We start from the raw sequence: 26,110 nt of genomic DNA, 5'->3' as shown, positions 1-26,110 counted from the left end.
ATTCATAGGAGATATTGTACACAAAAGCAGAAGGTTTGTTATGTGTACCACAGACGAGTGCTCTTTGTACACATGTTCAGGTTTAACTACAAATGGCAAGCAGAGGAAATTTTCCATTTGAGTTGGAAAAACTGAAACTCCACCTCAGTGTTATATCGAGCACCTTTTTGCTATATTTTATAACAAACAACAATTAACTCAGAGTGGATCAATCATAAGCCCATTTATTTTACTTGCAGCAAGGGAAGACTAGCACTACACAAGAGCCAGTGATAGCTTCGAGAAAACAGACAGCATAGTCACTCCTTTGTATACAAGGCTCTGTTCAAAGACAGGGTGCATTCTGTTTATCTGCTTAATCAGTGTTCGTGGCATTCTTCCTGTAACTGAATCCACTTGTCTTTCTGCAGTTTGTCATTAATTCAGGTTCCATTTTGTTACAGACAAAAATCCTGTTTTGTTAGTACAAGTATATTTTCACATTCCCTCCTTTTTATCATTTCATGATAATACTGCATTTCAGTAAATACAGTAATTGAAATATGCATATACTGTATAAGTACATAAAGCAATGATGCATTTTCAAAGCCTAACCCCAAAATTCCCTTTTCATCTGTCCACTTCAACAAGTATCCATTCCTTTCGTTAATGTCCTCCCTTTCATCCTGTTATTTCACACAAAAATCATAAAAGAATAACAGCCATTTTTTTATGAATACAGAATAGTTGCCCCCCATTCTCCTGGCACCCCGAATGGCCACCAGCCACCTCCTGGAGTGTAATAGTTGTGATACTGATCCTCTACATTCCTCATCTCTTTGGTAGCTTCTGGGATGTGATTTGCCAAATGAGTTATATTTTCTGATTCGTCAAGTATGTAAGTACAGCAACACAAGTGCCCCCTTTTTCTGATAGAATACAATTCAAAGCCATTCTGTTTTGTAATGCTACTGTACAAACAGCCATCAGTTCTGCCAACAACTTGCTAATGCTTGTTGGGTTTGATCAAAGGCATATGTGGTTTCATTCCACAAGCCAATGCCATATTAATCAATTCCTGGGACAATCTCACTGTCCCATATCCTTTCGTATCCGCCTCCACCACCGTCGCTGATCTCAGCCCATTCCACGCACTCACCACTCTCAGGGTTAAAAAAAAAACAACTTAACCCTGACATCTCCTCTGTACCTACTTCCAAGCACCTTAAACTGTGCCCTATCATATTTGCCATTTCAGCCCTGGGAGAAAGCGTCTGACTATCCACATGATCAATGCCTCTCATCATCTTATACACTTCTATCAGGTCACCTCTCATCCTCCGTCGCTGCAAGGAGAAAAGGCCGATTTCACTCAACCTATTCTCATAAGGCATGCTTCCCAATCCAGGCAACATCCTTGTAAATCTCCTCTGCACCCTTTCTATAGTTTCCACATCCTTCTTTTAGTGAGGTGACCAGAACTGAGCACAGTACTCCAAGTGGGGTCTGACCAGGGTCCTATATAGCTGCAGTATTACCTCTCGGCTCTTAAACTCAATCCCATGATTGATGAAGGCCAATGCACCGTATGCCTTCTTATCTACAGAGTCAACCTGTGCAGCAGCTTTGAGTGTACTATGGACTCGGACCCCAAGATCTCTCTGATCCTCCACACTGCCAAGTGTCTTACCATTAATACTATATTCTGCCATCATATTTGACCTACCAAAATGAACCACCTCACACTTAACTGGGTTGAACTGCACCTGCCACTTCTCAACCCAGTTTTGCATCCTAATGATGACCCACTGTAACCTCTGACAGCCCTCCACACTATCCACAACACCCCCAACCTTTGTGCCATCAGCAAATTTACTAACCCATCCCTCCACTTCCTCATCCAGGTCTTTTATAAAAAGCACAAAGAAAAGGGGACCCAGAACAGATCCCTGAGTCACACCACTTGTCTCTGACCTCCATGCAGAATATGACCCATCTACAGTCACTCTTTGCCTTCTGTGGGCAAGCCAATTCTGGATCCACAAAGCAGGGTCCCCTTGGATCCCATGCCTCCTTACTCTCTCAATAAGTCTCGCATTGGGTACCTTATCAGATGCCTTGCTGAAATCCATATACTGTTCTGTCTTCATCAATGTGTTTAGTCACATCCTCAAAAAATTTCAATCAGGCTCATAAGGCACAACCTGCCTTTGACAAAGACATGCTGACTGTTCCTAATCATATTATGCCTCTCCAAGTGTTTATAAATACGGCCTCTCAAGATCTTTTCCATCAACTTACCAACCACTGAAGTAAGACTCACTGGTCTATAATTTCCTGGGCTCCCTCTACTCCCTTTCCTGAATAAGGGAGCAATATATGCAACCTTTCAATCCTCCGGAACCTCTCCCGTCTCCATTGATGATGCAAAATTCATTGCCTCCCACCATAGCCTGGGTTACATCTTGTCCAGTCCCGGTGACTTACCCAACTTGATGCTCTCCAAAAGCTCCAGCACATCCTCTTTCTTAATGTCTGTATGCTCAAGCCTTTTAGTTCACTGTAAGTCATCCCTACAATCGCCAAGATCCTTTTCCGTAGTGAATACTGAGGCAAAGTATTCATTAAGTACGTCTGCTATCTCCTCCGGTTCCACACACACTTTTCCACTGTGATGGTTGATTGGTCCTATTCTCTCACGTCTTACTTGTAGAATGCCTTGGGGTCTTCCTTAATCCTGCTTGCCAAGGCCTTCTCATGGCCCCTTCTGGCTTTCCTAATTTCATTCTTAAGCTCCTTCCTGCTAACTTGTCTGTTCCTATCCCTCTCCAATGCTGTGGTAAAGGAGAGAGAATTGTGATCACTATTTCCAAAATTCTCTCCCACTGAGAGACCGGACTCCTGACCAGGTTCATTTCCCAATACGGATCAAGTACAGCCTCTCCTCTTGTAGGTTTATCTACATATTGTGCCAGGAAACCTTCCTGAACACACCTAACAAACTCCACCCCATCTAAGCCCCTTGCTCTAGGGAGATGCCAATCAATATTTGGGAAATTAAAATCTCCCACCACGACAACCCTGTTATTATTACACTTTTCCAGAATCTTTCTCCCTATCTGCTCCTGGATGTCCCTGTTACTATATTTGTGGTCTATAAAAAAGCACCCAGTAGAGTTATTGACCCCTTCCTGTTCCTAACTTCCACCCACAGAGACTCAGAAGACAATCCCTCCATGACTTCCTCCTTTTCTGCAGCCGTGACACTATCTCTGATCAGCAGTGCCACGCCCCCACCTCTTTTGCCTCCCTCCCTGTCCCTTCTGAAACATCTAAAGCCTGGCACTCTTCAGTAACCATTCCTGCCCCTGAGCCATCTAAGTCTCTGTAATGGCCACAACATCATAACTCCAAGTACTGATCCATGCTCTAAGCTCATCTGCTTTGTTCATGATACTCTTCTGTTGGTTTTTTTGAAGTTTTCTAATCCTCTAACTGCCCACTAATTTTTGCTGTATTGTATGCCCTTTCTTTGGCTTTTATGTTATTACCAATTTCTAATCTCTCTTCCTCACCGTACTTACTGTAGTTTCTCTTTCTTTTATTCACTACAGTGTGCTGTAGGGATTAAATTTATAAGCTCAAATTCCACAGATCCCACTCTTACTCTTTTTATCAATGTGTCCTTACTGCCAGATTTTGAGTGTTCCTTCCACTCTTATCGTACAGATTTCGTGCATCACTGACGCCGGGAATGTTCCTGACACCCTTACTGGTCAAATCTAATCATTGATACCCGTATGTTTCTGGATGCCTTGCTGAAAATATTGGAATCGCGGTGAGAGAAACTGATCCATTCAATAGACGGTACCACAGATCGCGGAGTATAGAACAGGAGTAGGGCAGAACCCGGTATTTGCCACACAGAGCAGAAAGCAAACATTTTCATGTTCATTCCTCCACGGAGTCTCCCCAGGAGCATTCAGTCACCAGAATCCCTCTTGGTCTGCTCCCACTCCTAAACATGTGATCTCAGTGGGACCTCTGAGTTCTGTCAAGCACCCTTTCACTACCTCTTGTAAAAACAACAATTAACTCAAGTGGATCAATCATAAGTGTGTTCTTTTTACTTGCTGCAAGGGAAGACTAGCACCACACAAGAGCCAGTGATATCTTTGAAAAAGCAGACAGCATAGTCACTTCTTTATACACAAGTGTTGGCTCAGTTCTAGGACAGAGTGCATTCTGTTCATCTGCTTAATCAGTGTATGTAGCATCCTTCCAGTAACCGAATGCACTTGTCTTTCTGCAATTTGTACCCTGGTTCATTGCATAACATTGCACGTATGCTATTAGCAAAGCACTCTGATACACTGCAGGTTCCATTTGGCTACAGTCAAAATGCCATTTTATTACTACAAGTAAAATACAGTTCCACAGCTACTATAGGATTATATCAAAACCTCGTGATTCTTTGCCTCTTGGTTGCCAATATTTGGCATTTAAAATAAAGGCAATGTATGTTTCATATTCTGGTTGGTAGCACTGCTAAGCATAAGATTTTTTTCAATGTGCAAAAATATTATGGGTTTACTAAGTGCTTAAAATTTAAAGCTGCACTCTGGATCAACAGTGAATAATTAATCATATGTTATTCACATACACTCTTTTCTATGGTATGATTGGGTGCTGGCATGTCCTTTTTTCTGAAAAGAGGATCTAAACATGGTATATGTGCATGTTTCTTTTGTAACCAACAGCACAGGGTAGCTTATGAAAAGCAATTGTTGCAATGAAGATGCTGGGTCTTCAGTATTTCGATCTTTATTGGCATTGGTGGAAAATAAATTTAATATCTAAGTGCAGATTGAAGTCAGACAATTTTTTTGGGTCCTGGGTTAATTATTTTGATCACGAGATGGGTTGGACTGCTACCAGTCATTGTCAGTGGCCCTGCAGCTGGTGGAAAATTGAAATAAAAATATTGGAAATGCTTATCAAGCCAGCTGGAGAAGAGTATTATGGTGTCTGTTGTTAGGTGATATTGTTTAGTTTATTGGTTGGCAAAGTATGCATACATATTTATCTTACAAGTAAAAGTAATAAATTGTCTTCTTCCAATCAGAAATAATCACACTGTACTGTTAAAACACTTATTTTCAATTCATTGTGGTCTTTTGTTGCAGCGCTGCCAAGTTACAGCTGAGCGTTCACCTATTTATGGGCAGTATTATCTCTCACTTTGCATTGTGTCAATTTGAAACTCTCCTTTCACCTTCTATTTCTACATGGCTTATGAAGACCTGAAGAGAGAAACACAGGACTTATTTTAAACTATTGTTTCTACACCATACAAACATATAAGTTAGAGATGCGTTGATAGATGACGAACAACAATAGAACTTTTATGCAATTTTCAAAATCATGTGTTGCTGTCCAGTGAGGTCTATATTCTTTAACTCAGTTGTGGCTAACTAAACTCAAAGACATACTGTTCCATTACTTCTCTATTACAATTTCTTTCAGTATTTATCTGCTGAGTTGCTTGATCCTAATGTCTGTACAAATTTAATACATCTTATTGTTTAAGTTAGTCTGCTCGACCTAAATTGTGTACTGTTATTGTCTTCAAAGCAAAAGAAATCGTACTCACTAATGTAACTTCAGTTTCTTGACTTCTATTCAACTTTAAGGTCAGGGTCATTGTTTAACACGGGCTTCTTGCGGAGAATGCTGTTCGAAGCTGTCCAACATGGAATAGAAGACATTCAGCCTCTGCTAAAGAACCTTATCTGTGAATCTGAATGCACGACACTGAAGCATCATTCAATATTTGGGCCAATGAGTCACAGCAGTCAAGGTCGGTTTGCTCACGGCTGCAATTTTAGTAATGATTTTGAAAGTGGATTTATAAAGCAATTTACAGGCTCCTGCTAGAAAAAGTTGCCATCACTGCCAGATAAAGTTATTAAAGTGAGGTTTAGTTCATAAAAGAGTGCATTAGTAAACTGCACAGGCTTGAAGGCTGATTTCTGATATGTTAGATAATGTTAGCCAAGGCATTATTTACAAAACCACATCTGGCATTAATGCACTTCAAACAAAAATTACAAGTTCTTGTTTTTTTGGGGGTAAAGCAAGATTGGGTTGTGTACCATGGCTACCATGGAGCAAGGCAACAGTGGCTTTTCTAAGCTCAGTCAATGAGAAATTGTCAATTTTATTCATAGCAGAAATTGAAAGGGGCTTTTGGACCAAACTCCAGCTCTTCACCAGGAAAGAACAAATATTGCAGGGACGAGCATAATTTACTTTGCTAAAACTGTATTTCTCATCGATCTCCTTTCCGTTTTGAATCTAGAGAATCTAGGCTGGCAAAGTGCAGAGTGTACTGATATTGCAATGATTGTTTGAAAACATGAATCATTCAGTGTGAGTGCGATAATCTATCAGCCCAATTGAGTGGATTAGTTATCTATACCACTGCTAGCAAAGAAAGACAATGAACGCTGAAAAAACAATATATCCTAAATTTGATTGATGAGCTAAGAACCAAACCAACCAATGAGTCACAGTGATTTAAAGACTAAACTTATCACAGTATTTAGCAAATGGATTTTTTTAAAAATCACCATTGTTTGAACACTAGTATCATGAATAAATCGTTCTTTTTTCCAAAATTGTCTTTGAGTTCAGAATTACTTCTATATTGGCCTTCCCATTGTGTATAAATAGCACAAAGGTCAGTGACAGCCTTATTTAATATCTTACACTACATGATACCCTAAAAGTTTCATTTTACCAATCCCAATATCAGCATAGAATTTGAGATAGAATTTAAATGAGAAATTATACATTCCTTTCATTTTCTTGATGCATTTGATGGTATATTTTTTCTTCCAGTTTAATTTTACTCAATGTCACATATATTTTTAGATTTTGTATCGATATAATCCTTTCTTCCTTTTTTTATGGGAAACGTCTAGCCTTGTTTTAGCTCAGCTATTGCCAGACCAACACCTGTTCTATCGCAGTTCTGCCGCGGCAAGGTGATTCTTTTACAACATCTTCCAGGTTCAAACCAACTGCAGGTTTTTGGGCACGTGGTCTAAAAGAGACACTTCAACAGTACAATGAAACAGCTTCATTGTTGCAGATACTGGCTTTCTAAAGAAACATCTTGTTATAAAAGATTCCATCATACAATTAGAACATCCAGAAATAAGCAGCATATCCCTCTGCTAACTCCAGAGATGTTGCAACACACACAAAATGCTGGAGGAACTCAGCGGGTCAGGCAACATCTATGGGGGCAGAAATGCAGTCGACGTTTCGGCCTGAGACCCTTCGGCAGGGCTAAGAGAAAAAGATATGTAGTTGTATGTAAAGTTGTGGGAAGGGGAGAGAAAAACACAAGGTGATAGGTGAAACTGGGAGGGGGAGGGATGAAGTAGGGAGCTGGGAAGCTGATTGGTGAAAGTGATACAGGGCTGGAGAAGGGGGGACTCTAATAGAAGACTCAGTCCGAGTTTGCCTTTACATTTTGAAATCATCCTCAAAAATTATTTCTTGTTTAGGGTTATGTTGACCCTCAAAGAAATAAAGGATATTATAATGGTGCCAATTCAGGCATAGAGTATATTTTTTTCTTTGATGCCTTCCTCAGTGTACAGCCAGGCTGGATGCTGAATTGACCATTATTCCATAGCCATTTTAGTTTATACAAGAGCACAAGAAATAGGAGAGACGTCTGGCTTGTTCTGCTATTCAGTAATATCATGGTTGATCTATTACCCCCGTGCCATCTAGTCAACTGACCCCCATAGCCCCGATTTCCTTTATCTAAAGAACAATCAATTTCTATTCCAAATATATTCAGCAAGTAAGCTTCCACAGCCCCGTGAAATAGAGAATTTCAAAGATTCAATATCTTCTCAAGATATTTATGCTCATCAGTCCAGAATCTTGAGGCCTTATTTCAGTTCTAGACATGCCAGCCCTGGAAAATATCAACTCTGTGCCTCATGTTTTTTTTAGTGTTTCAATGAGGTTGCCACTCATTCCTCTAAACTCAAGGTATCTATTGTTGCTAGTCTGCTTAATCTGTTCTTGCTCAACAAACCTGCCATTTCCAGGAATCAGTCTGCAGTCCTTTTATTACAAGCATATTTCTCTTTGAATGGACCCATACACCACTTTCCACAAGTTTATATAACTGGAACAAGGCGCTGGTATAATGCTACTTGAATCCTCATGTAGTAAAGAGCAACATATAGCTTGGTTTCCAAATTGTTTGCTGAACCTGCATGTTGACTTTCAGTGACCTGTGTGCAAGAGACATAGGTCCTCTGAAATCCATTGTGTCAAATTTTAACTTTCTTCCTAAAGTTAATCATTTGCTCTGTAAGGCAGGTATGGAGATTTTATTAATGCCAATAAAATTAATATGGTCAAATAGGCTGTCCATTTTTATCATGGCAATTGAAGATCGCCAGCATACACACAACAATGAGGAAGGACTTTTTTTTCAGTGTCATAATGCTATGAACTTACTAGTCGTATGAGATCTGGCAATGGCATTGTACAGTGCGAGGGTTCTGTTTGGTGCTCCACTCTTTACGACACTTTTTTGGTCATGGTTCAGTTGGTAGAATTCCTGCTCCTGAGGTAAAAGCCCTGCTCAAAAGGTGAGCATAGAAGTCTGTATCAAAGTGCCAGCTGTGTACAGACAGAATGCCGGGCTCTCGGATATCTTACTTTTCACATTAAGGACCTTTGGTGTTTAATGGAAGGGGGGTATAAGAAAATCCATCATTCTAAAACAGGGCCGTTATCCCCAGTATACCAGTTATTTATCCATGATACAATACAAAGTAATTGTTTATCTGGTCATCATCACATTACTGTTTGTGGAAATTGGTGTGTGCAAATTGGCTGCCACTTATCTAACAATGACTAGAAATCATATGTGCCTAATCAGTTTAAGCTGTTTGGTTAGTGCAGCAGATTTGATCAGTTAGGGGATGTCACACTATGCAACCCCCAGTGGGCACCAAGGTGGTAAGCCTATTAATATAGGAGAAATATGTGACAAAAATGGTTTTAAAACAAGTCGTTGACTCCCATTGTGTTTTTTGCCCACAGAGGAAAGTGGAGTTGTTATTAAAACCTTGACCTCTCATAAATCTGGAGCTGAGGAGACAAGTTCAACATCATTTTCTGGACAAGGTAAGAAATCATTTTATCGAGTAAGATTTCCATGACAAGATGATGCTAATGGCATACATCATCTGCTTCTCCATTTATTTCATGCTCTGAATATTATGAAATTTGGGTTATCTTGCTAAAAAGACATACAGAAATCCTGGATTCAGTCTAAACACAAAAATTGAGATTGATCTCTAGTATCAGAGAACTGAGCTACAACGTTTTATAAAACATACTGAGACTCCTTAGCTCTCATGGATTATGGTTATAATACTATGCTGTATGGAACAGCAAACATCATTTAGAATAAAATAGACAGGAGTACTGAGAGATTATAATTTTGAATGATGTCAAGAAGGATTTTAGCATTTCTACACCATATGACCAGTGGTGTGGGGAAAGCACTGGACCACTTAAATGGAGTGGTGTGGCTTCCTTTTCTTGAATAGATAAGCTAAGATTAGTCATTGCCCCGTCGTTCATTATACCTAAGTAAATTTATTATCGTCACGTGTACTGAAGTTTAGTGGACAGTCTTGTCTATACAGATGAGTTCATTGCAACAAATTCAGAATATGGAATAAATTGTTGCAGTTAAAGGGAAAGTGCAGTGCAGGTGGGCAGTAAAGTCAAAGGCCTTAACGTGGAAGAGTCCATCTTATCATACTAAAGGACCGATCAGTAGTCTTATAACAACAGGTTAGAAGTTGCAAGAGATTCTGCAGTTGCTGGCAATCATGAGTAACACACACAAAAAACTGGAGGAACTCAGCAGGCCAGACAGCAGCTATGGAGAGAAATAAACAGTTAACATTTTGGGCTGAAACTCTTCAACAGGACAGGAAAGGCAGGGAGCAGAAGTCAGAATAAAAAGGTAGGGGAGGGCAGGAGCACAAGCAAGGGGGTGGTAGGTGAGAAGGGGAAGACAGGTGTGTGGGGGGGGGTGAAAGGAAATTATGTGAGAATCTAGGAAGTGATAGGTTAAAGAGACAAAAGACTGAATAAGAAGAAGGGATCGATAGAAGAGTTCAGTGGACCATGAAATAAAGGAGGAGAGGTGGGGAACCAGTGGGAGATGATGGGCAGGTCATGAGGGTAGGGGAGGCAAAGAGAAAGGGTAAGAGAACCACAAGAATAAGAGAAAACAGTGGGGGGCGGGAGAGGAACGGAGGGGAACGATTACTGGAAGTTAGAAAAATTCATGACGTTCATGTGTCACACTGGAAACAACCAAGACAGAATATGAGGAGTTGCTCCTCCAACCTGCGTCTGGCCTCATTGTAACACTAGAGGAGGCCATAGACAGACATGGGAAGTGGAATTGAAATGTGTGGCCACTGGGAAGGTGTAGCACTTAGCTGGGTTGCAGGGATAAGTGTCAGGAAAGGCAGGTGTCCATCAGTATGGACAGATGATGAAGTAGGCTGGGGCAGGATGGGCGGACTAAGTGGTTACAGAGTCATCGTCCTAGAGCATTACTGCACAGGTACAGGTCCATCAACCCATCTGATCCATCCCAAGCTATTAATCTGCCTGGTCCCATTGACCTGCAAAATATTAAATGTTTCAGTTTCCATCTGTGTTCACCAGCTTCCTCTGGACAAGTCTTCTGAAAAGTCAAACTCTCCACATCCACTGACTTTTCCCTCACCTATTTCACTGGATATATCCTCAAAGTGACTTCTCTGTCATCGTTTGTGTCGTCTTTGCTCAGTATTATTATTTCCTATGTCCCTGGAATATCACATTCTTTTCCCTTACATTCACTCATTTTTTCCTCTCACAGAAGTCAGCGACCCTCCAATATGAAGGAACCATTCCAGGATTTATAGAATTTTGAAAGATGATAACTAAAGCATTCTCTGTCTGTAGGGTCTCCTCTTCTAATAGTCATGGAGAGAGAAATCCCTGCGGAGAGTGGGGTAGGGAATTGTGCTTGGTAGTGGGATCCCATTGGGAATGGCATGTCACAGAGAATAATGTGTTGGTTGCAAAGGCTCCTGAAGAGATGTAGATGAGGAAGGGGGGAGCCCTATCCTTGTAAAGTTGGGGAGGGGGTGTCTGGGGTGAGGTCAGACATGCAGGAAATGGAGGAGGTATGGCTGAGGGCAGCATCAATACTGGTGGAAGGGAAACCCTGTTGTCTGAATAAAGTTAAATTTCACCACACATGATTCTGATTTCGAAGACAACATCTCAGATGATATGGAATGGAAAGAGTCATCATGGAAACAGAGGCAGTGAAGAAACTGAGAAGGGAATACCATTTTTACAAGTGACCGGGTAGGATAAGGTATAGTCAGGGTAACTGTGGGTCTCAGTGGGTTTGTAAAAAGATTGGTGGTTAATTTTTCTCCAGAGATGGATACAAAGAAATCAGGAAAGTGGAGAGAGGTGTTAGAGATGGACCAAGTAAATTTGAGGGCAAAGTAGAAGTTGATGAAATTGACGAGCTCAGCATAGGTGCATGAAATAGCACCAATGCCGTCATCAGTGTAGCAGAGAAAGAGTTGGGAAGTGTTATTACTGTAGGCTTGGAACTTGGACATTTCCATGTAGCCAACAAAAAGGCAAATACTGCAAAATATATATAAGATTCAAGATGGTGACTTATTAATTTTATTTCAATTTATAATTGTGAGGTTGGAAAGGCTGTCATTATAAAATGTAAGATATCAAACATAGAACAATATACTGTGCCAAACTAATTAAGCTAGTAATTAAATACCCGATAACCTAATCCCGTTTATCTGCACAATGTCCATATCCTTCCATTTCCTCAGAATCAGGTTTATTATCACTGGCATGTGACGTGAAATCTGTTAACTTAGCAGCAGCAGTTCAATGCAATACATAATCTAGCAGAGAGAAAAAAAAATAAAATAAAAAATAATAATAAATAAACAAGTAAATCAGTTACGTATATTGAATAGATTTTTTAAAAGTGCAAAAACAGAAATACTGTATATTTTTTTAAAAAGTGAGGTAGTGTCCAAAGATTCGACGTCCATTTAGAAATCAGATGGCAGAGGGGAGGAAGCTGTTCCTGAATCACTGAGCATATGCCTTCAGGCTTCTGTACCTCCTACATGATGGTAACAGTGAGAAAAGGGCACACCCCTGGGCACTGGAGGACCTTAATAATGGACACTGCCTTTCTGAGACACCGCTTCCTAAAGATGTCCTGGGTACGCTGTAGACCAGTGCCCAAGATGGAGCTGACTAGATTTACAACCTACTGCAGCTTCTTTCGATCCTGTGCAGTAGCCCCTCCATTCAGCCTGTCAGAATGCTCTCCATGGTACAACTATAGAAGTTTTTGAGTGTATTTGTTGACATGCCAAATCTCTTCAAACTCCTAATAAAGTATAGCCGCTGTCTTGCCTTCTTTATAACTACAGCAATATGTTGGGACCAGGTTAGATCCTCAGAGATCTTGATACCCAGGTACTTGAAACTGCTCACTCTCTCCACTTCTGATCCCTCTATGAGGATTGGTATGTGTTCCTTCATCTTGCACTTCCTGAAGTCCACAATCAGCTCTTCCGTCTTACTGATGTTGAGTGCCAGGTTGTTGCTACGGCACCACTCCACTAGTTGGCCTTTCTCACTCCTGTACACCCTCTCGTCATCACCTGAGATGCTACCAATAATGGTTAGATCATCAGCAAATGTATAGATGGTATTTGAGCTATGCCTAGCCACACAGTCATGTGTATATAGAGAGTAGAGGAGTGGGCTAATCACACACCCCTGAGGTGCGCCAGTGTTGATCGTCAGTGAGGAGGGTATGTTATCACCAGTCTGCACAGATTGTGGTCTTCCCGTTAGGAAGTCGAGGATCCAATTGCAGAGGGAGGTACAGAGGCCCAGTTTCTGCAACTTCTCAATCAGGATTGTGGGAATGATGGTATTAAATGCTGAGCTATAGTCGATGAACAGCATCTTGACATAGGTGTTTGTGTTGTCCAGGTAGTCTAAAGCCATGTGGAGAGCCATTGAGATTGTGTCTGCCGTTGACCTATTGTGGCAATAGGCAAATTGCAGTGGGTCCAGCTCTTTGCAGAGGCAGGAGTTCAGTCTAGTTATAACCAACCTCTCAAAGCATTTCATCACTGTCGATGTGCCTATCTCAGAACCTTTCGAACACCTCTGTTGTATTTGCCCCAGGAGGCATATTCCAGGCACCCACCACTCTGTTTTAAAAAAACATCTTTTGCCCCATACATTTCTTTTGAACTTACCCTCTCTCACCTAAAATGCAAATGTGTGACCTCTGGTATTAGACAATACAGCCCTGGGGAGAACAAAAAAAAGTACTGGCTGTCTATTTTATCTATGATAAACTTATAAACATCTATCAGATCTCCTCTCAGCCTCCATCAATACAGAGAAAACAACCCAAGTTTGTTAAGACTCAGTTTAAAAAGTGAAATTTGTTGAACTAATTAGGTCTGTACCCTGCGTAAATAACAGGAGTGCTTTGCTTTAGTGTTACATTGCTCATGTTCTGTTAGCTGTCTGTACAATGAATGGTTCGAAACTCTGAAGGCCCACAGAAAGAAAGGTGAGCTCAATGAAACATAAGATTTGAGAACAGGTTAGATGTAATGAAGGCATTTCCCAGATACGTATCTCCCTTGGTGCCTTCAGAACTTAAAAAACATGATCAAGAGTGATGGACAGACACTTTAAACAAATGAGGAGAACTTCTTAGAACATGTGTGGAATTTTGTCGTGCAGAAGGTACTGGGTGCATAGAGAGATTCTTGGACTTGGGAGAAGTTGAGGGTTATGAGAACCAGACGGGAAATAGGAGAAGACCAGAGAATGAAATTAGCCATGATCTTTGGCTGAGAAGGCTTTGAAAGGCCACACAACCATCACATGCTTCAGTTTCTTCAGTTCCTATGTTCATTTTCCATTTTCGCAGAGAAGCGGAAGGCCATTGAAGTGCCTGGAAATGCAACTAAACGTCAGAAAGGAGATATTCCTGCAGAGCATCCACCATTCTACTACAGTATCCATAGGCACAGTATTCGAGGAATGAACATCCCAAAGTAAGAATTGAAGTTCTCTTTCTATCTCTGCACTTTTTCCCAAAATCACTCAACTTAATGTAATGCTTGCTTTGCAGCTGCTCATAACATCAACTGTATTCAGGTGTATTGGCTTTCTTTAAAGATTAATGTCCCTTTTTTGGAGTCTAGCAATGCAGCACTTTGCTCAGATAGTCATTCTAAAAAAAATTTATCATGTGTGATTATATTGCGAACATATTCAAAATGGATTTTACATTTTATTTGACTGAATGCTATGCCACTAACAATAAATTGAAATGTGGTCTATTTATTTTTAATGTGCTTTTAGAATTTTCTTTTTTGACCATAGGGCCACAAGACAAAGGACCTAAATTAGACCACTTGGCTCTGAGTGTCTAATCCGCCATTCCATCAAGGTTGATTTATTATCTCTCTCAACCCCATTCTCCTGCCTTCATCCCATAACCTTTGATACTCTGATTAACCAAGAACTTTTCAAGCTCTGCTTTAAATATACTCAATGACTTGGTCTCCACAGCCATCCATGGCAATGAATTCTGCAGATTCACCACTCTCTGGCTAAAGAAATTCCTTCTCATCTCTGTTCTGAATGGATGTCCCTCTAATCAGGGAATGTGCCCTCTGGTCCTATTTGCACCCACTATAGGAAACATCCTTTCCACATCCACTCTGTCAAGGCCTTCAATATTCAAAAGGCTTCAAAGAGATTCTTCCCCCGCCCCAATTCTTCTAAACCAGAGAGTAGAGGCGGAATCATTCTTGTGAACCTTGACTGGACCCTCTCCAATCTCAGCACATCTCTTCTGAGATAAGAGGTCCAAAACTACTAACAATACTCTCAAGTACGGTCTGATCAATGTGTTATAAAGCCTTGGCATCATATCCTTGCTCTTTTATTCTAGTCCTCTTGAAATAAATGCTAATACTGCTTTTGACTTCCTTGCCTCCGACTCAACTTGTTTAGGGAATCCTGCACAGTACTCCCAAGTCCTTTTGTACCTCTGATTTTTGAAATTGCCCTCCATTTAGAAAATAATCTACAGGTTCATTCCCTCTACCAAAGTGCACAACCATACAGTTCCATACACTAATTTCCATCTGCCACATCTTTGCCTATTCTCCCAATCTGCCCCTCCACCTATCTTTGTATCGTCTGCAAACTTGGCCACCAAGCCATCAATTCCATCCTCCAGGTCGTTGACATATAATGTGAAAAGAAGCAGCCCCAAGACCGATCCCTGCAGAACACCAGCTCACCTGAATAAGCTGCCTTTATTCCCACTCTTTGCCTCCTACCGATTAGCAAATCTTCCTTGTATTTTCTATCTTTTCTATAATACCATTGACTTCTATCTAGTTAAACAGTCTCATGTGCAGCACCTTACAAAGGCCTTCTAAAACTCCAAGTAAACAACATCCACTGACTCTCCTTTATCTATCCTGCCTGTTATTTCTTCAAAGAATTCCAATAGATTTGTCAGGCAAGATTTCCCTTCAAGGAAACCATGCTGACTTTGACGTACTTTATCATGCACCTCCAAGTATGCCGAAACCAAGTCCTTAATAATGGACTCCAACATCGTTCCAACCACTGCAGTCAGGATAACTGGCCTATAATTTATTTCTTTTTTCCAACCTCACTTCTTAAAGAATGGAGTGACATTTGCAATTTTCCAGAATCTAGTGATACTTGCAAGATCATTACTAATGCTTCCACCATCTCTTCAGCTATCTCCTTTTGAACCCTGGGGTCTAGACCGTCTGGTCCAGGTGACCAATCTGCATTGGTAGATCCCAAGCACCTTCTCCTTAATAGTGGCAACTACACTCACTTCTGCTCCCTGACAATCGTGAATTTCTGCCATATTGCTAGCATTTTCCACAGTGAAGACTGATGAAAAATACTTAGTAAGTTTATCTGCTATGTTCTTTTTACCTTCTATTACCTCTTCTGCAGTGTCTTTTTCCAGTGGTCCAATATCCACTCTCACCTCTATTTTGCTCTTTACATATCCAAAAAAACCTTTGGTATCTCCTATGATATTTTCGGCTATCTTACCATTTCATCTTTTTACTACTTGTATATTTTTTTAGTTGTCTTCTGTTGCTTTTTAAATCCTTCCCAATCCTCTAACTTCCCAATCATCTCTTTAGAATACTTCTTCATCTTTGGGATGTATTTATCCTGTGTCTTCTGAATTGCCTCCAGAAACTCCAGCAATTGCTGTTTTGCTGTTTTCCCGTTTTCCCAGCAAATGTCCACTCCAGTCAGCTTTGGCCAGCACTTTTCGAATGCCTCTGTAATTCCCTTTACTCCAATGTAATCTGACTTCATCTTCGCCCTTTCAAAATGCAGCGTGAATTCCATCATATTACGATATCTGCCTCTCAAGTGTTCCTTTACCCTAAGTTCCCTGATCAAATTCTGGTTCATTACACAACAACCAATCCAGAATTGTCTTTCTCCTACTGGGCTCAATCACAAGCTGCTCTAAAAAGCCATCACAGAGGCATTCTTCAAATTATCCTCTCTTGGGATCCAGCACCAACCTGATTTTCCCAATCTACCTGCATATTGAAATCAGCCAATGACTATCATAACATTGCCTTTATTAAAAACCTTTTCTATTTCGTGTTGAAAATTGTATCCCTCATCTTGGCTACTGTACAGAAGCTTGTATATGGCTCCCATCAGGGTCCTTTTACCCTTGCAGTTTCTTAACTTTTCCCACAAGGATTCTACATCTTCTGATCCTATGCCATCTTTCTAAGGATTTGACTTCATTTTTTACCAACAGAGCCACTCCACCTTACCTGCAAAGCCAATGTTTACTTCAATTCACTACCTCATCTTGAATGCCGAGCAACTGAACCTTCTTGACCGACCTCCCATGTGGGACCTTGTCAAATGCCTTGCTAAAGTCCATGTAGACAACATCCACTGTCTTGCCTTCATCAACTTTCCTGGTAACTTCCTCAAAAAAATCTCTATAAAATTGGTCAGGCACAACCTACAATGCACAAAGCCATGCTAACTATCCCTGTCCATCCAAATACTCATATATCCAATCCCTTAGAATGGCTTCCAATAGCTTTCCCACTACTGATGTCAGACTCACTGGACTTAAAGCTCCTGGTTTATCCTTAGAGCCTTTCTTAAACGGCAGGACAACATTAGCTGTCCTCCAATCCTTTAGAACCTCACCTGTCACTAAGAATGATTTAACTATCTCTGCAAGGGTCCCTGCAATTTCTGCACTTGCCTCCCACAGGGTCCAAGGGGACACCTTGTCAGGCCCTGGGGATTCGTCCACACTGATTTGCCTCAAGGCAACAAACATCTCCTCCTCTGTCATCTGTGTAGGGTCCTTGACCTTGCTCCTGCTTTCTCACTTCTATAGACTCTGTGAGCATCTCCTAAGTTAGTATAGATGCAAAAATCCATTTAAGGTGTCCCCCATTTCTTTTGTCTCAATGCATGATTTACTATTCTGACATTCCAGAAGACCAATTTTGTCCCTTGCAGTCCTTCTGCTGTTAACATATATGTAGAAGCCATTAGGATTCTCCTTCACCTTGTCTGGTAGAGCAACCTCATGCCTTCTTTTAGCCCCCCGATTTCTTTCTGATGTGTTCTCTTGCATTTCTTATGCAGTACTCCATAAGCATCACATTCATTCCTATCTGCTTATACCTGCTCTACACCTCCATTTTTTTTCTTAACCAGGGTTTTAGTATCCCTCAAAAACCAAGGTTCCCTAACCCTGTTATCCTTGACTTTTGTTTTGACAAGCACATACAAGCTTTCTACTCTCAAAATTTCACTTCTGAAGTCCTCCCACTTATCAATTACACCTTTGCCAGAAAACACCCTGTCCCAGTCCACAGTTGTCAGATCCTTTCTGATACCATCAAAATTAGCCTTTCTCCAATTTAGAATCTCCAACCTGAAGATCAGACCTATCCATTTCCATAACTACCTTGAAACTAATGGCATTATGATCACTTGATGCAAAGTGTTCCCCTGCACAAGCTTCTGTCACCCCGTCTCATTCCTAATAGATCCAGTATTGCACACTCTCTCATTGGATTTTCTATGTACTGATTGAGAAAACTTTCCTGAGCACATTTGACCAACTCTATCCCATCTCGTCCTTTTACAGTCTAGGAGTCCCAGTCAATATGTGAAAGTTAAAATCACCTACTATCACAACCTTATGTTTTTTGCAACAATTTGCAATCTCTCTGCAAATTTGTTGCTCTCAATCCTGTGGACTGTTGGATAGTCTGTAATATAGCCTCACTAACATAGTCAAACCTTTCTTATTCCTCAGTTCCATCCATACAGCCTCAGTGACAAGTTCTCCAGTATGTCTTGACTTAGCACTACCATGACATTTTCCCTGACTAGTAACACCACCCCTTCCATTCCATTCCATTCTATCATGTCTTAAACAACGGAACCCCGGAACACTGAGCTGACAGTCCTGCCCATCCTGCATCCAAGTCTCAAAAATGGCTACAAAGTTGTAATTCCATGTGTTAATCCATGCCCTCAGCTATCTATCTTTCCTACAACACTCCTTCCACTGAAATATACACAACTCAGAAGATTAGTCTCATCATGCTCAACCTATTGATTCCTGACTTTGTCTGAGGTCTTAGCAACATCTGTCTCCACAACCACTCCACTATCTCTTCTGGTGCTCTAGTTCCCTTTCCCCCTGCAACTACAATATAACCCACCCCCACCTCCTGTGTGGTACTAGCAAACCTTCCCACTAGGATACTAGGCCCCATCCAGTTTAGATTCAAACTGTCTCTTCTATACAGGTCGCACCTTCCCTGGAAGAGAGCACAAGGATCCAGCAATCTGATCAATCTGATGCCCTCCCTCCTACACCAACTCCTTAGCCATGTGTTAAACTGTGTGATCTTCCTATTTCTGGTCTCACTAGCACATGGCACGGGTTACAATCCTGAGATCACAACCCTGGAGGTCCTGTCCTTTAACTTAACACCCAACTCCCTGAACTCACTTTGCAGAACCTCGTCCCTCTTCCTACCGCTGTCATAGATACCCATATGGACCAAGGATTCGATCCAAAATGTCCCAGACCCTGGCACCTGGGAGGCGACGTACCATACAGGAATCTCATTCTCGTCCACAGAACCTCCTTTCTGTTCCCCTAACAACTCCCCCTTATCACCACAGTTTGTCTCTTCTCCCCCCTTCCCTTCTGAGCCACAAAGCCAGGCTCAGTGCCAGAATCCTGAATGTTTTGACTTTCCTCCTCCACACCCCCCCCCCCAAACAGTATCCAAAGTGGTATAGCTGCTTTTGGGGGGGATGGCCACAGGGTGTTTAACCCCTTTTACCCTCATGACAGTCACTCAGTCACATGTTACGCTTCACTTCATCCCACTAACTGCAATATTTCCATATTTTAGCCAATATTTCATTTTAAGAAATGCTCCCTTCTCGACTGCTTCAAGTACATCTCCTCAGGACATGGATTTTTTTTTTATTCATTCTAATAAAGATGTATCATTTGTAATGTTTTAAGAGTAGTCCTGAAACACGTTGTTGCCTCCCACTGCTCTCTGATTGTATCCCTCCAGTGAGATTCTGGCCTTTCCCACAGCTTCAGAATAGTTTTGTCCAATGTAATCAATAACATACTTCACTCTGTAACCATGGTGAGTTATTACTCCTCAGCCTCTAGGCCACAGGTTTCCAACCTCCCAGACATGCCATTTAATATCTACCAGAATAAAATAGTAATTAAAAATTTAAATCACCTATCATGTCTAAGTATTTCCAAGAATGTATCTCAAATAAAGAATACAAAAATTAGTGATGCACACACAAAAACTCATTTTATTTCAGGATAATTGTTACAGGAAATTATGAACAACTTTGTGTATATCATTTTTAAAAAAACATTACGACCCTTAACTAAAGATTATTTTTAAAATTAGCTGAGATATTTGAACTTTTAAGATAACCTTGTAAATCCTCAAATATATATTATTGAGAAAGATGGTACATGATTCAATCTGCACCCTTTGTTTAGTAAACAACTTTTTTATTGTTGAACTATTGAACTAAGGAAAAAGCTGAATGTACTTTGAACACACGAATTATGAGTCAATTTTTGTAATGCTGTCCTTTGAACACTCCATCTGAAACATTAACTTGTATATAAATATTGGTCAATCACTGCCCAGCGATATATAGATTCAGGTTGTCAACTAGCACCATTTTCTGAGTGTTAGCTAGGATACTGATCTACAGTGCCCAAGTCATCATTTTCAATCTTCAAGGTTTGCTGAAAGATTAAAGAGTTTTTTTTTAATTGGTATAGATGTGGGATTCACAATCTATATCAGAAGTGTAGATTGAATAGTAAGCCTTTTTAGTAAATGGAATAACCATGAATGGCATTTTGAAAGATTCGTGCAGTATGCACACATGTAATTTGCAGAATTTCAAGGAACAAAACAGCAATTCATTTTATGTTTTTGCATGTCAATCTCATGCAGACAAAAGAAAAAAGATCATTTGCATTGGGAATGCTTAAAAGCTTAGAAAATACTTTTATATTTGCAAATACCCTTTTCTTTAATGATGATGATGTCATTGCTGGCACTATTGTTCAGGATATGTTCCTTTGCGACCATTTATTTCATGAATTGCCCTTGCTTTTTGTATTTTCCTAAAGAAACTTTCTTGTTTCTGCAGGATAAATAAATTTCTGCCCTACCTCACACAAGCTGGTTTCCGAGTCGGTCGTACTCATTTCGACCCAACAGGAATTCGCACGGATGCAACTTTAGCACAACTGAAAGCCATCCTGATGAAATACAGTGTGCCAACACACACTGACAATCAGCCTGGTGTTCAGAATCATGCTTCAACAGAACCCCTTTCAGAAACCGCACAAGATCCAACTCCAAAGCTACTTGAACTGGATCAGCCTGCTGAAGAAGTAAAACCTGAGTCTGGATAAACGTTACTGACTCTGCATTGACCAAATTGACTGTTGTAGCCCTCTGACCAGGTTGGATTTGCAGCAGGTCATTTGATTCTGCATTGATGAAGAATCAATAGGGGAGATTAATGCCATTTGCATAATACGCTGTAAAACTGATTATAACCTTTGTAAAGAAGAATCCACAGTGTATTATTCACCAATAAATCAATGGATTTGTACAGCTGACCTTGAATACCAAATAATAAAGAGGTCATTCTCCCTTTAGATAATTTGTTGGTTCTATGTAGCAGTTATGTACTTTCATTGCAGTGTTGTGGCATCCTTAACCTACACTGAATGTTTATTTTTATGTTTTGAGGCTTAATGGAAGAAGCTTTCAAATATTTTTTAAAATAATATATTGCACTGCATTATTTCATTTTACTTTTTTTCATTAAGCAATGATTCAAAACCACGAGCAATCGCACAAAAGAAAATTCCTATTGGAATTTAGCACTGCGCTGCCAGTAAACACCAACCCTATCTATGGAAATGTTTTAAGCTTCTAACTTAGACCTTGTATTTTCAAGGTAAAAGGGAAGTTGATCCACACTGAAACACAGAAATCAATTAGTTTCTTTTTTAATATGCAGTGGATTCTGGTTAATTAGGACACATTAGGACCAGTGCATTTTGGCCAAATTAAGCGATGCCCCAATTAGCCAAAGTTTCATGGAAATAGTTAAAAACATAAAAAAGACAAAGTATCATTTAAATAAGTAACTATAGACTGTATTAATTCCTAATATTTATTGACAAAGGAATTTATCCAGTGTACTCTGCCGCATTCTTTAGATTGACTGTAAAAGAACAAAATCCACACAGACTCCTAGTACAGATAATGGACTGCCTTCATACAATTCTTTCAATGATTGCATCCCCAAATCTTCCTTTTCGTTATAACATTCAAGACGATTGTTGACACCTTAAATTCTTCATAGATCCTAACTTAGTGAAGTAGTGAAATCATTTCATATTCACTCCCAACCATTTCTCGATTCTCCACACCTGAATGCTTGAAACCGCAGTGAGCAAAACAGTTCTAAATTTTCTTCTGCTTATTTCTCGCCAACTATCAGTGACAAAAATCACTGCTCTTTGAACACAAGCACATACAAATGAAGCTATTTTAAAAACTCTGTGCTTTAAGTATAGTGCAGTGTTTAATGGCCGCACAAGCGCACGTGAATGACACTAATTAAAAATTTTGGCAACTGTCTCCTGTCCCAATTAAAGCAACATAGTGTCTCAAATAAACTAATGGAATCCCAGCTATTTTCCTGAATTAGTTTTTCTTCTTTAAGAGTTGTTTCAAATAAGTGGCTGACCCGATTAACCGATGGCCCAGTTAACTAGAAACCACTGTATAGATCTATTTATCTGTTAAATTTGTAAATTGGTTGAAAAGCAAGATTTTAATTTTGCAGCCATCTTCAAAGCTTTAGGCTTAAGAAATCCTGCTTCAGAATTCAGTTGCTGGAGGAATACGTTTTGTACATTTGTGAATCGACCTTTCTGTCTGGATGTGAATTCTTTTCAGTTCTGTGAGATATTAGAATTCTCATTGGCCTCCCCAGTTAGGGCTTTAATGTGTTTGTCTGTCATTAAGAGCTGAGAATTCATGATACCAGTTGTGTTTGTGTTAAACTTTCTCAGAGTGAATAAAATATGAATACCAGAAAAAATGTGAAATCTGTAGTTGTTTTCTGCTCCTCAAGGTCACAAGGTTGATCCTTCTGATAGTTTGTGAAAATTCTGCTCTTTTGTGTGGCAAAATTGGGCTAAGGAAAACAAAGGGTCTTGTTTTATTGCAGAGAGGAGGATAAAAATATTTTATCATTTTACAGAAAGTGGTTGGTTGACCATCGTCACAAGCCTTGGCGGAAGGTATGGAGCATTATGAAGCATTACATTTGCCACCAGCTTGGCTGTAGGAGCTGCTGGAAGGATGTTCAATGACATTCAGCTGCCTTAGGACTCCACTCCAGATTTGCTGGCTGGGTTTACTCCCGTAGCCTTCGTCTGTCCCAAAGCTGCCCACAAGACAATGGGGCTATTTACCCGTAACTGGGGATCTGATTCATGAGCACCAGGGCATGTGCACACGCCAGTGGGCCTGCGTGCTACCTGTGCAGGGGCCAGACCTGCTCCTCATCCTCTGTAGTTCAGCCTGAGTCTGAACAGAATTCAGTTTCCTTGTCTCACCAGTAGGGAGGCTTGCTGTTGGGGAGGTTATGTACTGGCAGGGAGAGACTTACACATTCAGCTCTCATTTTAGCAAGAGTGCTAGCCAGCGGTGGAAGCTGAAAGTGAGAGAGGAGAGCACCACACACTACACTACCACATGCACCACAACAACCATTTCGACAGCACGAGAGCTATTAACTGATATAACCATCTCATGGGGAAATTAGGAACAAAGATCATCTTTGTATACAGTATTTCTTTATTACCTTAGAAATGAGAATCCAAGTTGCCCGTGAAAACTTGGAAATAAAAACCACTGGAACCTAAAGGAAAACAACTGTTTCTGAAACAAGTTCAGCAACAGGTGGAAGTTCTGAAGGTAAAAACCAGTTGCTGAGCTTTCACTGCTAAACAAAAAGCAATAGATCATATGCAGTTTCTATGTCTGAAGCACCAGTTCATCAGGCTCCCCACTGCTACTGCCTACTCTAGGTCTTTCTCTAATTTTCTGTTTTAATTTATATTTTTAAAAAACTTCTTGCTTGACTTTAATTTTGTGGGTTTTTTTGGCAACAGTGCATTTAGACTGTATGATAAATATCTGACAACTGAAGAGGTCTTCTGCTAGACTTCATGAGGATTTATTTGCATTGCACAAATCCAGGTAGTAATGCACTTTTACTAGTGACCCTATTGAGTCGTCTGGTGTTACATTTGAAGGATTCTGTTATCATCACATCCAAATCATTTAGTATTATAATAATATAAATTAGAATTGAATTGACTTTATTTCTTATATCCTTCACATGCAGGAGGAGTAAAATTCTTTATGTTACATCTCCGTCTAAATGTGCAATCATAGTAATTTATAATTTATAATAAATAGAACAGTCAATGTAACATAGAAATACACTCAAATCAGTGTGAGTTAATCATTCTGATGTCCTGGTGGAAGAAGCTGTCCCGGAGCCTGTTGGTCCTGACTTTTATGCTGAGGTGCTATTTCCCGGATGGCAGCAGCTGGAACAGTTTGTGGTTGGGGTGACTCGGGTCCCCAGTGATCCTTCGGGCCCTTTTTTCACACCTGTTTTTGTAAATGTCCTGAATCATGGGAAGTTCACATCTACAGATGCGCTGGGCTGTCTGCACCACTCTCTGCAGAGACCTGCGATTGAGGGAAGTACAGTTCCCATACCAGGCAGTAATGCAGCCAGTCAGGATGCTCTCAATTGTGCCCCTGTAGAAAGTTCTTGGGATTTGGGGGCCCATACCAAATTTCCTCAACTGTCTGAAGTGAAAATGGTGCTGTCGTGCCTTTTTCACCACACAGCTGGTGTGTACAGACCACGTGAGGTCCTCGGTGATGTGGATGCCAAGGAACTTAAAGCTGTTCACCCCCTCAACCCCAGATCCATTGATGTCAATAGGGGTTAGCCCGTCTCCATTCCTCCTGTAGTCCACAACCAGCTCCTTTGTTTTTGCGACATTGAGGGAGATATTGTTTCCTTGACATCGCTGTGTCAGAGAGATGACTTTCCTGTAGGCCACATCGTTATTGTTTGAGATAAGGCCAATCGATGTAGTGTCATCGGCAAATTTAATTAGCATATTGGAGCTGTTGGTGGTGACACAGTAATGGGTATATAGGGAGTAAAGGAGGGGACTTAGTACACAGCCCTGAGGGGCTCCTGTGTTGAGAGTCAGAGGGGTGGAGGTGAAGGAGCCCACTCTTACCACCTGCAGGCGATCTGACAGGGAATCCAGGATCCAGCTGCACAAGGCAGGGTCAAGGCCAAGGTCTCTGAGCTTCCTGTTGAGCCTGGAGGGAATTATGGTCTTGAATGCTCAAGAACAACATCCTCACATAAACCTTCTTCTCCAGATGTGTATGGATGCTACGTAGAGCGGTGGCTATTGCGTCGTCTGTCAATCGGTTGTGTCGGTAGGTTAATTGTAAGGGGTCCAGTGTGGGTGGTAGCAAGCCGCAAATGTAGTCCTTGACCAGCCTCTCAAAGCATTTGTTTATCATTGAGGTGAGTGTGACAGGACGCCAGTTTGTTACCCTTTCCTCCCTGGTGTTTCCCATCATATTTCATCAGCAATTAAATACTTTAAATGTGACACGTACCAACATAGTACAATCTGTGCAGCAAGCTCCTGTTAAAAAAGTGAATAATTCATAAATATTTAAATATAAATTTGTTTTTTTATTGTTAATAAATTAATGAGTAATGTGCAAATGCCTGGAAATGGAATACAATCTGTCCATGAGAAAATGTTTGTGATGCAACAGGGGTGAAACAATGGTGTATAAGTAACCTGAAAGAAATGACCTCTGAACTCTGGCCCAAGCTGTAATAGCGCCACGCTAATCGCTCCACTGCCATGGCGCCCAGTTGCCGAAGAGCATTGCCTTGCTCTTCATGGGGTTAATGCTGGCCCCTGATGCCAACTCAATCTGCAAACTGAGCTCAGGTCCGAGCAGAAGACAGTGATGTTGTCCACGTACAGGAAGGTTTTCACTTGGGGCCCTCCACTACCCAGCTACGTCACCCCTCTTATGCTCTTGTCCTTCTTGATGGCTTTGCAAAGGGTTCTATACATCACAAAAACAAGACAGGAGAGAGTGCACAACTC

The 26,110-nt window shown here is 40.7% G+C and overlaps 1 protein-coding gene across 1 annotated transcript in view; it reads left to right on the top strand.

The window, feature by feature from the left end:
- The window catches only part of trmt1l (tRNA methyltransferase 1-like), an 87,747-nt gene extending 64,788 nt beyond the window's left edge, over window positions 1–22,959 (top strand). Inside the window, exons 13-16 of the mRNA XM_063064015.1 lie at window positions 5,673–5,839; window positions 9,124–9,207; window positions 14,120–14,246; window positions 20,995–22,959. Coding sequence (XP_062920085.1) covers window positions 5,673–5,839; window positions 9,124–9,207; window positions 14,120–14,246; window positions 20,995–21,262 — 646 coding nt within the window. The 3' untranslated portion in view covers window positions 21,263–22,959. The remainder of the gene's footprint in view (window positions 1–5,672; window positions 5,840–9,123; window positions 9,208–14,119; window positions 14,247–20,994) is intronic.
- The last annotated feature ends 3,151 nt before the right edge of the window (window positions 22,960–26,110 follow it).

The sequence above is a fragment of the Mobula hypostoma genome, chromosome 12 (genome assembly GCF_963921235.1).
Source record: "Mobula hypostoma chromosome 12, sMobHyp1.1, whole genome shotgun sequence".
Taxonomy (NCBI): Eukaryota; Metazoa; Chordata; class Chondrichthyes; order Myliobatiformes; family Myliobatidae; genus Mobula; species Mobula hypostoma.
Note: the sequence above shows the minus strand (reverse complement) of the source record. Positions and strands in the feature narration are given on the sequence as shown.